Genomic DNA, 12426 nt, shown 5'->3' with positions numbered 1-12426 from the left:
TTACTATTATTATTTATTATGTTCATTAATTATTTTTATGTTTTCTGTATATTTATATAAAAAAAATCACAAACGCTGATTTGTACGTATATTAGTAACATATTAGTATATTTCAATAACTATTTAATTAAACGTATAAAATAAATTAATATTTGCTCAACATTGAGCACGCTTGCGTGGCACATTTTTACAAGAATTTCTAAAATAATACTATATAATAAGTGTAATTTACTATGGCAAACAGTTGCCGATTGAAGACAATGGAGTATAGATTTATTGGCTGTGGTACACAATGGCTATAATAATCACCCGTAGTTGTGCAATCTGTGAGATTCGTACCTATTACATTCACAGGTTTCAACATTGGTGATTCTATTGTTTCAAGTCCGCTTAGACCGGACGAGAACTGTTTTGACAATGTATCATTATAGTTAAAAAAATATATACATTAACTCGAATAGATAATACCTATTACCTAGTATTTGGGAGTACCAAATATGATTATACGCGATAATTCTGATCAGGCGATGCGGCGGATCTATGGTATAAAATAGTAGCCTCGAAAAATAGATATTAAAATACATTGACCGTTTAATTAATAAATACAATTAAAGTTATACTCATTTTGACTAGCTGTGCACACATTAACGAGATTGAGGCATAGTTATAAAAAGAGACTTAAATATGTAATTCGAATTGACGTTAGATTCATGAAAACACTTGAATTATTTTATTTAATAATTACGTGCCGCAACGTTCCAGTGATGTATTTAGGACAATTCAGATATACTATACGGATATTGTATCAATATTTTTATCAATAAAAAAAATAATTATGTCTCAATTTTTTTTTTCTAAATTATAAAATAATTCCTTACAACGATTTTCAACTCTCAGTAACTGACAAAACATTATAAATATCGGCATTGGCGGTCAATCTGTTTCATCTACTCATTTTATTAATACACCACTGCGCGCTACAACACCTATTATAATAGGTAAAATAAATTATTATCCTGCACTTTGATTAGTGCTTATATAGTCTAAACTCAACCTATACTGATTATCACCACCGTTAAGAACGGTGACATTAATTTTTTTTATAATGGCGATGTATTGAAAATAATTATACACATAATGTTACGTATTTTATTGTGCGATCCGCATCAAGTCTCTAGTCGTAACGCACGCCCGCCTATAGTCTCCGAGTGTGTAGTATAATATTCTAATAAATTGCGAGTTTTTCTATGTATAACGACGCGCTACGTCTATAGTTATGTTCTAAATCATTATTATTATATAGGCGACAAAAGAAAATAGTAATAAGAGGAGAGAAAAAAATAAAACATTAACACTAATCATCATTACAACTACTTAGGTACCTACGAGCATCGTTGCACCGGAGGAAAGCGTACTCTTAAACTAAACTTTGTGTTATGGCTCGTGTGCATAATAGTAATAATAATACAACCGTCATCATCTATACGACATTATATATATATATATGACGGAACGGTGTGTATAACCAGTGGCGCATTATGAAACTCATTGGCCCTAAGGCCTATAGGAAGTAGGGGTCTCCTTAAACGCAGAGATTAAACTATTAAAATATAGTGGTAATGATAATGAATTTAACGTTATAAAATACTTTATGTTTAAAGTCAAATTATTTTCAACATGAATATACTTTAAATAAAAAAAAAAAATGAAAATAAATGTCCGGTATTTTCTTTATAACGTAACTATAAAAGCCCCGGTGCCCCCTCGAGTTGGACATGTGCCTAGGTCTAAACACGCCACTGGTCACACGACTACGATATTATTTTATGTTCCCCCGGCGACCGGCTGCGTGATTATGGTTTGTTACGGTTCTGCTGTATAATATTATACACGCGTATTACGTGCAGACACCTAACCCGACGACGACCTATTGGTCGGACCGGACCGGACCTACGTCGACGTCGGGCCGGTATGGGCGCGCGGCCCGATCACTGCGGCGGGCGCGGGTCGTAGGGCTCGGCGCCGAGGCCCACGTAACGGTTGTTCTTGCGGTGCACGAACCCAGTGCCGGGCGCCGTGTTGTAGTAGACCACCCGCCTGATGCCGAACGGGTCCACGTAACCGAAGCTGCCGGCGCGCGTGTCGCCCGCGTCGTCCGACTGTTCCTCGTGGTAGTGCCGGGGCAGGTAGTACTTGAAGCCGTTCCGGACGAACGACACGCCGTCGTACTCGGACTGTTCCGTTAGGGGTCCCGGCGTAGTACCGGCCGACAAGTCCACCACCTTCCGGTACGCCGGCCGGAACGTGTGCGGCCGCAACGGTTGTTCGTACAGCGGCTGGTGTTCCGCGGCCGTGGACGCCGAGGCCGTGGCCGTGGTGGACGAGGACGAACGACGTCGGTAAGGTCGTCGCGCGTCTTCGTCGCCGTCGCCGCTATCGCCGGTGGCCGCGATCGAGTTGACGTCCACCGGCCGCACGGAATAGTATTCGGCGGCGGGCGATGGTGTGCTGCTCGGCTGCGGCCGCCGGAACTGCGACGCCACTGAACGCGGAGGTGAACCGCCCGCGGGGAATCGCAGTGGCGACGATTGAGTGTCGGATGGATACACGAACGGCGAGCCGCGCCACGACGATTCCCTGGGCGGCGCCGGGGTGATCGCTACGACAGCCGCCGGCCGGTTAACGACCGTGGCCGTGGCCGACCGATACGGTGACGCGGAAACGGCCGTGCCAGCCACCGGTGCCGTGTACTTGGCCACCGAAACGGCCTGTCCGACGGGCGTCTGAGTGCCGACGAACAGCTTCTTGTTCTTCAGTATTCTGTAACCTGTGACACATACAAACACACGGTAATGGTTATTCGACGCGTATTTAAATTCAGAAAATTCGAAAATACTAATCGTAAAATTCACCTCGATAATCTATTTTATTCGACCATCCAAATATATACGAATATAATACTTCTATAAGTATAATAATAATAATAATAATATTTGTGATGCTTTTATTACGAACTGTTAAAATATGATTAATAGGTGTGCTCAAAAGACAGAATATCTTCATAAAATTTAACGAAGTAATGTGAATTAATAATAATTATTATGAATTATTAAATGTTTGAAAGGCTTCATTTCTTTTTGAACAAAGTTGCAAATATATTAAATGGATACGCTGTGCATCATAATGGACAATGGTTAGGATGTTGTATAGTATAAACGTATTGACTAGTTGATAGTTAGTGGTAAAGCCATAGACAATGTTAATCATACACTGCTTTCATCGATCATAGTTTGTTATTATTGGTTTTTGTTTAGTCAAAGAAAATGATTTTAATTAATTAATTTGATTAAGTCAAAAAATGTAATGTTTGGTGGCTGTATAAATACATACGAGAATTGTAATTTTTCTACAATTTTTTATTTCCTAAATCGTCACTTTTGAACGCCGATTTAAATCCATATAAATTTAACTGATTTTGTATATCTTTATAGCTAAATACATTTTTATTTAAAAGGCAATCATTTGAATAGTTTTTGAATTAAACGTTTAAATGGATATTTTTTATAAATTATAAATACAACTTAACCGTGTAATACTGCTGCAGTGTTATAAAATTGTCAAAAAAATAGGTATAGTTATATTGGACAAGTTTTTTCGTTTCCGCCCATCCCACGTATGCAACATAATATAATAATAAAATTACGTCCTCCATTCTTAGTATGTACCATATAAAGTGGTCATAATATATTAACTTGTGATATTATTACCGATTATATATTTAGACATTTAAGTATATACACGTAAGATTTAAAAATAACATTATTTTTACATTATATACAGTAGCGAATTAACAAAGGGACTTAAAATAGTTTATTAAGCCTAAGGCCTTAGTTAAATTTTATTTCCTCGGTGATCTGTATTAAATTGTTAATGATGATTATTCGTTATTATTTTTTCAGTCTAAAGCAAGTTTTTAATTTTCACAATATTTAATAATAAATTATACGCTCATAATTTTAAAACGAGTTTCTCAGTTAAGTTTCAGTTTATAAAAAATTTAAATTTTTTACTGTTGTTAATAATAATATTATATATATTTGTAATACTGAAATAAGCTATATTTAATTTAATAAAAATTTAGTATGCACCTATACTAAAAGGTCTAATATCTGTTAGTATTAATTTATCCTTTAATTAATTTTATTTGTTTGTTATTATTTAATGATTGAAATATTTTAATTTATTTAAAGTTATTTCAATCTTATGTGTGATATTTAAAATGTACTGTTTTTGTTCTAAACATTATAAAAATGTGCAATTTATTATCTTAATAAAGATGTAGCGTATTGGTAGATACGACAATAAATTTTTCACAGTTTATTATTATATTGTATATGTTTTATTATTTTTACATTATTTCCATTTAGTCATACGTATTAAAAGCTATAATTTGTTTTTTTGTTGAGAATATTTTTAAATTTAATTTAGGACTATGTTTATAATACCATCGACATGTCTTGAATACAAAGTGAATTTATTTACAAGTCAGTTGATCATGTCCATATACCTACCTATTATTATAACATTAGTGAAATGTTAAATGATCATAAAAAGTAAATCTAAATTCTTTTTACAAAAAAATTTTTAAGTACATATAAAAAAAATGTATAGCAACAATTCATTTTATATTGAATTTAGAAGTATTTGAAAATATTCCTTCTTGCCATAAAAATACTAAATTTGCAAATAAAAATGTATATTTATCGAAGAGTTTATCATAAATTTTAATTAAGATAGAAACGTTCAATTTTAAGTATTGTAATCGAAATTTGAAAAATATTATATAAATTTATAAAATATTCTATATTTATATATAAATATTTTGATAACTTTTAATTGAATTATATTATTATTATTTTAGTATAAAACTTTAATCGAGAGTTATAAATAGGTTGATAATATTACACTTTATTATGTTTATAGAAAATAACTTTTATGTTGTTGTTTTAATAACTACATATTTAAAAAATGTTTCTTTGTAATTTACATAAAATGTGTGTAATGAGTGTAGTGCGTAGTATAATAACTTTTACTATAAAATTTCAACACACTGTTGTGAAAATAAATTAAACTCATGTTTTATAAAAAAAAACAAAAATGATTTATTTAGATCACTAAGATGAATAACTTATAAGGATTATAAATTTAAATAATTGTGACTATCGAATCATGATAAATATACCTACAGCCTACTTATATTTTACGCTAAATAATAAGTAGTTAGTTTCTGTGTGTGTAAATAGAGTATAATATGCTACCTACTACCTAATTATTTTTAGCATTAATACCGATTTAAATTAAGTTACATTTTTTCATTGAGGTGAAATAACTAATTATTGTGTAGAAATATTATAAAATCTAAATAATAATTTAACATTTTATAATACGTTTTCTTGTGTGTGTAATATTGTAAATTGGCTTTATTAATAAATACAGATAATTCAGTATTATTTCTGATATTTTTTGTATGCAATTGATTCATTAAAACATATAGTAACGATTAAAAAATAATAGTACATTTAGTAATTAATAATTTGCAATTAATTACAATATTATTGTTAGTTAAATAGTAAAACGTGCTTTTATTGTTGATGATTTATAGCATGCAAATAAAATAAAAAACTGGTATCAAATGTAAAATCAATTAACAGTGTACTAAAATAACAAAAATATTTTTATGTTAGAAAAGTAAGTATAGTAGAAGTATACGACTTAAGGCTTAAGCAGGTAACAAATTATGGGGTACTATATAAAAAAAAAAAACAGTTAAATTCAAGTCATGTTCACATAATGGTAGTCGATTACTCTAATTTCATAAATGTTTGATCCCAAAAACAATTATAAGAGAATTATACTTTTTTATGTAATTATGTAACTATTAATATAAAAACACGTTTTTTTTTTTTTTTTTAACAGAACTATGAAAGATTTACGATGTATAGTGAAATAGTGAAGAAGTACGAACGATAACTGACTCAAAAATTATGTTTAGAACTACCTCGAAAAGATCTTAACGAAATTGCATAACGTACATGTAATGTTGCTCTATAATGCAATATTGTTGTAAGACATATTTTTCAACACTTGAGTCTTAAATATACCACAAAAACTAATGTATACAGTATAGTGCATATATTATAGTTTAGAGTACACAATATTATAATATATTACACTCAACTAATTTAGTATAAAATTATTACACTTAAGTCACGATTTAAAAAAAAAAAAAGTGTTATTGCTATTACGTAAATCTATCATATTATGCTTATTGAGAATTCAAGAAATATAATTTATAATATGCTTACAAAATATTGCGTTAATTTCTAAAAGGAATGTGTTGTTTATTTTATTAGTTAAGTACAAGAAAAAATATTGAACACCGAATGTGTCACGGACTTACCCTTCGAATCGGCTACGTAGTCGTTAAGCCTCAAATACCCATCTGCGTCTACCCAGCCGTAAGTTCCGACCACGCTTCCATCTTGTAGTCGCCTCTCTTTACGGTACTGACCACTAATGGTTTGATACTTGAAATACCTTTCGGGCCCCTCGTCCGTCTGTATATGGTACTGTGTGTTCGGCTCTGTGTCCCATCCTCCATCAATTTTGGATGCTACTGTTCCCAAAATGGCAAGCTGAAAATAAAAATATTCGTACACTTAATCAATTTAAAAGTTGGTAAATAAGAATAATGATATGGGATGTTGTGAAATTATAAGTTTTTTGATTGAAAATACAAAATATGTTTGGACTTTTTACTTCAAACACTGTATTCAAACAACCTATCGATTTGCACTTCGGGTGGATATATTATGTACGATGACGTAGAAACCTTCTACCTAACATAGAGTATCGGACTCTGAACTAGCGACTTTTCAGCGACATGAAACAAGAATAATTTGTTATATTATACATACGTTTCAAGAATAAAATACTAGCATTATGCCATTATCATGTTTAATGAATATATTATGTGTATTATGTAAACATTATATTGTTCATCCTGAAATAGTCAACAATATTCCTCTATCAATAGATATCTTTTGGTTACCAATACGAAAAATTCCAATCTGATACATAATATTAATCAACCGGTTACAATAAACATTTGACTCACAAATTATTGATGATAATAATTATTACATTACGGGCGGATGGTATAGCCGACTGGACAAGACAAAGCAAACCATAACCAAGCAACATGTAGTGCGAGTATACCTTTGATGGGTAGGTACACATACACACATTTTTTCTTGCGTATAGCTGGTCCAGTGCCTTTTAAGGTATTTGTCCGTCAAAGAACCTATTCTTTAAAATGCATATACTAGGTATCTACGTACATTTCCTAACGTTTACATTTATTTACAATATTGTTATTCTTTTTGAACTTTAATACACACCATATAATATACAATATTTTTTTTATGTACATATACTATATATACCAATAGTACCTATAATTAGACATTTTTAATCAGTTATAGACGTTATAGTGAGCGTTGTTTTTCAAATTTACCTATGTGTTCGTACTCACTACTCGTAAAATGGATCTGCAAAAATACAAAATATTCATATGGATATTTTTCTATCTTATTTTACTGCAGTCGACTGGTTTATGACAAGTTATGGTATTATGTAGACATGTAATAGTGTAGTAGTAGTAATGCATACTACGATTTATTCAGAGTAACATAAGCGACTATAAATTGTATACATAGAGTGAAAAAATATATTATATATATATATATGTTGTTAAAAACTGAGAATGCGTATTGTTTCATTGTGTATTCAGCGTATACTCATACACTCGATAGTCAATGGAGCTGATTTACGTGTCATTTCGTACACACTTATAAATACACACATACGTCAAGACTGAAGAGAACTAAACTTGTAATTCATCCACGTACAAACAAATATGTATAGCTATTTCAAAAGTTTGTTTGGAAATTTTTTTTTTAAATAAAACGAATAAATACATTTTAATATAATATTTATCATTTTACTAGTATGTAATATGTTTATTGTATTCATAACATAAAGTAAGTATTTAATAAGAGTTAACAAAATAATAAGAAGAATATGAATTAAATACATCTTTGATTTAGCTCATTCCCTACAATAAATAGTAAGTAATAATAATTAGTAAGTAAAATTATTTAATTGATTTTTATAAACTTATACTAGAGATTAACTTAATTCTTAAAATATGTTCAATATTAAAACCTCAGAGTCTAGAATAAGGGTATTGTTTTTTACGTTACACTGTCAATACAAAATATTGTTTTACCATTAAATAACTACTACAGTTTGTTTTAAAAATTTAATACAAGATTCTTATAAGACAAGTAGTTAAAAGTATAAAATCTAAAACATGTATAAAGACCATTATTTTTTATAGATATGTTAAGTTCCAATTTGGGTGCAAAAACTTAATCAAATGATAAAATAACAATGTTATTATTATTTTTTTTTTATTTAAATTTAAAAACATTATTTGTCGAAACTTAAACATCTTAAACTTATGTATTTTATATTATTATGAATTTTACTATAAACAATCTCTTTTTTGATTTCTTTTAAAACATTATCTATTTATAGATACTTGAATCTTTTTTTACGATATTTACAAAATCATATTTTAAATATTGTGTTATATAAGTTGATAGACTATGGTATGAATATATAGTATTATAATAATTAAATACTAATAATAATATAACATAATATTATAATAAATGACTTAAGTAGCTATATTAAATAAAACATATTATTTGGTGATATAGGCTGATAGACCGTTTCCGCTCAGAATCGTTTTTTGTATACAATGATATATTGTTGAATTCAAATTTAACACACCTAGAATAGTGGCCTACTCGACACCTAATTAACAACAGAGCGGTACCTACTTACCTGAATTTTTATTATTAATTATTCCCAAGACTAGGAACTGATTGCACAAATAATTTTCAAAATTTTTCAAAAATTTACCGAAAAATGTTTTAAAATTATGTACAAAAATAATACTGAAAAAAAAATGTATAAACATAATAATATATGAAAGAAATAATTTTTACAAAAAGCTTAAATTTGTTAAATATTCCATATTTCTTTTTTTTATGAAGTATGAAAGTATCAAGTTTTTGTATATAATTTCATCATTTCACAAAACAAATTTATATTTTACAAACATCACAAAAAATAAATATAAAATATAAGAAGTCCCGATTTCTATACATAATAAGTAAGTATTACCTTTTTATAGTTTATGGAATACGACATATAGAAGACCTATATTTTAGCTAGTACAATTTATTATGGTTTCTGATACAAACGTAAATCGTTTATACTATCTGGTTTGGGAACTAAAATTATTACTATACGCAACCACGGCAGTGATATAATAATGCATAGCCATTGTCATGAATAATAAGAAAATGATTAATTGATTTTTACCTTTTAAGGAAAATCACGAATATTTATTTTTTTTATACATATAATATATATATATATATAAATTACACAAATTATAGTTCCTTACACAAATTAATAATATTGGAGATTTCGTAATTTTGACAAATTTACTTTTCATCTACATTTCTTAAAATAATAATAAAAAAAAAGTAGTATAGGAACACCTATGTTCACAATATGCATAATATAATATAAATTATTATATTATATTTGTTCAATTTACGTCACCGGCAATATTATTCACAGCATGCAGTATAGCTATACATTAACCGCAAGGCGACATTTCGTAATAGTCAATATGTCCAGCCTACACCGGTTTACAAAATAGAGAAGAACTCATTACTAATTTTCACGCCCACGAGAAAAATAAGTCTTCTTATAGATATTTCTGTTTGCTCATTTTTGTTTATAGGAGATGTATAATATGGATATTTCATACATTCATACTTGCATGTTACATGAATATTGTGTAGCAATGCTACTGCAGATGCTGCTTTATAGGTGTATTATATTATAGTATATTATATTAAAATATGTATACCAGGAAATATTACTATACTATATTGTTAGATAGGGACTTGTCGCGAAACTTCTTCACGATAATATATTATAGTATGTAAATTATATACGTATTTTAGTATTGACATCTTATAATTAGGTAACATATTTTTTTTATGTAATCGTTCAAGTTTGTTGAAATCAATGTGTAGATCGTAAAAAAATCTAAAATTATTACATATTTTTTCAAATAACCATTTTATTTTACTATTACGAGATAAATTTTAAATAATCACTATAATGTTAAATAACTGCAATTTGATAAAATTAATTTTAAGAACGTGTAAAAATAAATAATAAAAATCAAACGGATAAAATAATACTGTAAACATATTGAATTTCAAACACCGTAATTTAGGCTCGATCATTAATGCTGTTGTCTCATCCCACTCAACCACGCAGAATTATTTTTTATAAATATTTTAGGTCATCCAATTTAAATAACTTAACAAATTGAAAATAATATATTGAAATAATAATGTTAGAAAATATTAAAACTCACAGACGTATTTTGGGAAAATATTAAATATTGTATAGGTTCCAACTAATTCACAAAAATAACGTAAGTATACACTAAAAAGTAAATAAAACCTTAATAGTATATAGTAAATTAATAACTAGGCTTGAATATGCCTAGAAACTACGTGTGTTATAACTCTTTTAAGATTCAAAATTATGAGAATGGAAAATCAAATATTTGGAATACATTTGCTTAAAAGTATAATATCTATGTATACGAAAATGTTAATCAGCAAATTGTTGTGTTTGAATTGATAATTTTTACTTGGTTTTCGTTCACGTCTGTTAAAATATTATTTCATTATACTTCTATAGTATAGACTATTTTTTGTGAAGGAGGAGTAATAATATGTAGTGTTATAGTCCTAATTTATGCAATTTAATATTGTATGGTTACCTAGCTATTAATTATGAAAGAAAAGAATAATGTAGCAATTTAATAACACCGACAATTTCTACAACTTTACTTATGCACTTTTATATATTATTATTATTATTATTATTATATGCTTGAGTGTTGTGAGAAAAATCTTGTGGACCACGGGTGTCAAAACGTAACGATATTATTTACAAAAAAAAAAACACCATCGACTTCCGTGAGAGGACTAGAGTAGAAAGTTTCGAGTACGGTCACGATCGTCGTCGCAACCGATTCGGTAGTAGACTATATAATATATCTATACTTCGTGTTTATATTTTTCACACTATATTTCGAAACACGTCGCACATTTAAAATCAACGTTCGATCTAATTTAACATTATGATTTTATTCACATCGTACAAAAGAATGGAATGTGATAATTGTCCGGCGGCTAAATGTAAATATTTTTTCTGACAACAATTTCTAAAAGTTTCAATTTAATCTAAAGTTTTTAAAATTGCTTGAAATCAAAACATAACGAGTACCTACCTACCATGATGTAAATATTTCAACATTGGTTTGTGTCGGCCAAACTATTTTTTTTTTTTGTTTTGCTTCATTATAATTTCCTATTTAGTAATATTTAACTTAATTGCAAAATATTATAATGGACATCACGTAATTACCCACCTTTTATAATATTACTCGAGTTCCATAAATGGCAACGAATTGCGATCATATTTAAATATATATATATTTGTATAAACGAAACAATAATATAATATTATGCGTGGGTGACGAATCACGATAATAAATTTTCATTAAAAAATAACGCAGTGTTTAAGCTTACGTGTTGATTGTTTCTTATGATATTAATTATTATTTGATTTATAATAAAAAATTTGTTATTGCCGTCCATAGTGATTATAACAGCAGCTTACGATTTTGTTAAAGAAACTTCCGTTCCGACTGTACCTATACATAGATTATAGATATACTTACTTCACAACATGTTGAACTTTCAACGTAAATCAAGAATACATTTTGTCTAAAACGTCATCAATGTAATGTGACATATTTATAATGTACGCAATGTATATATATATACAACGAATGTTCAAAATAACGAAAAGAAAAAAAGTTTTTAATGACTAATACTAATTGCGGTCGATTGAAATTGATTGCAGCGACACTATACGTTTTTATTAAAATAATAATATTATTGTTTATTTTTTATTTTTTAATATTACATAGTTATTATTTAGTTATACACAATACACAGTTGACCCTCGTGGCAGTCGGGTGGGTAGTACACATACATAAATGATTGTTATATGCATCGAGCGTATAATAGGTTTATAACTACACTTATATTGTGTATACAAAACACAAGACTAAAAAGTAAACACGTCGCGCGTACATATATAATATAATCGATGTCAAGTTCTGCCCGT

General features: G+C 28.9%; 1 protein-coding gene across 2 annotated transcripts in view; it reads right to left on the bottom strand.

The window, feature by feature from the left end:
* Positions 1 to 13: 13 nt before the first annotated feature.
* LOC113554983 overlaps positions 14 to 12426 on the bottom strand; it is a 28808-nt gene continuing 16395 nt past the window's right edge. For both annotated transcript variants that reach the window (XM_026959222.1, XM_026959220.1), the window contains exons 2-3: positions 6461 to 6695; positions 14 to 2827 (exon numbers count right to left, since the gene is read on the bottom strand). In XM_026959222.1, coding sequence (XP_026815023.1) covers positions 1989 to 2827; positions 6461 to 6695 — 1074 coding nt within the window. In that variant the 3' untranslated portion in view covers positions 14 to 1988. The remainder of the gene's footprint in view (positions 2828 to 6460; positions 6696 to 12426) is intronic.

Source organism: Rhopalosiphum maidis, chromosome 2, assembly GCF_003676215.2.
Source record: "Rhopalosiphum maidis isolate BTI-1 chromosome 2, ASM367621v3, whole genome shotgun sequence".
NCBI lineage: Eukaryota > Metazoa > Arthropoda > Insecta > Hemiptera > Aphididae > Rhopalosiphum > Rhopalosiphum maidis.
The sequence above is the reverse complement of the archived record's forward strand: the minus strand, read 5'-3'. Positions and strand labels throughout refer to the sequence as shown.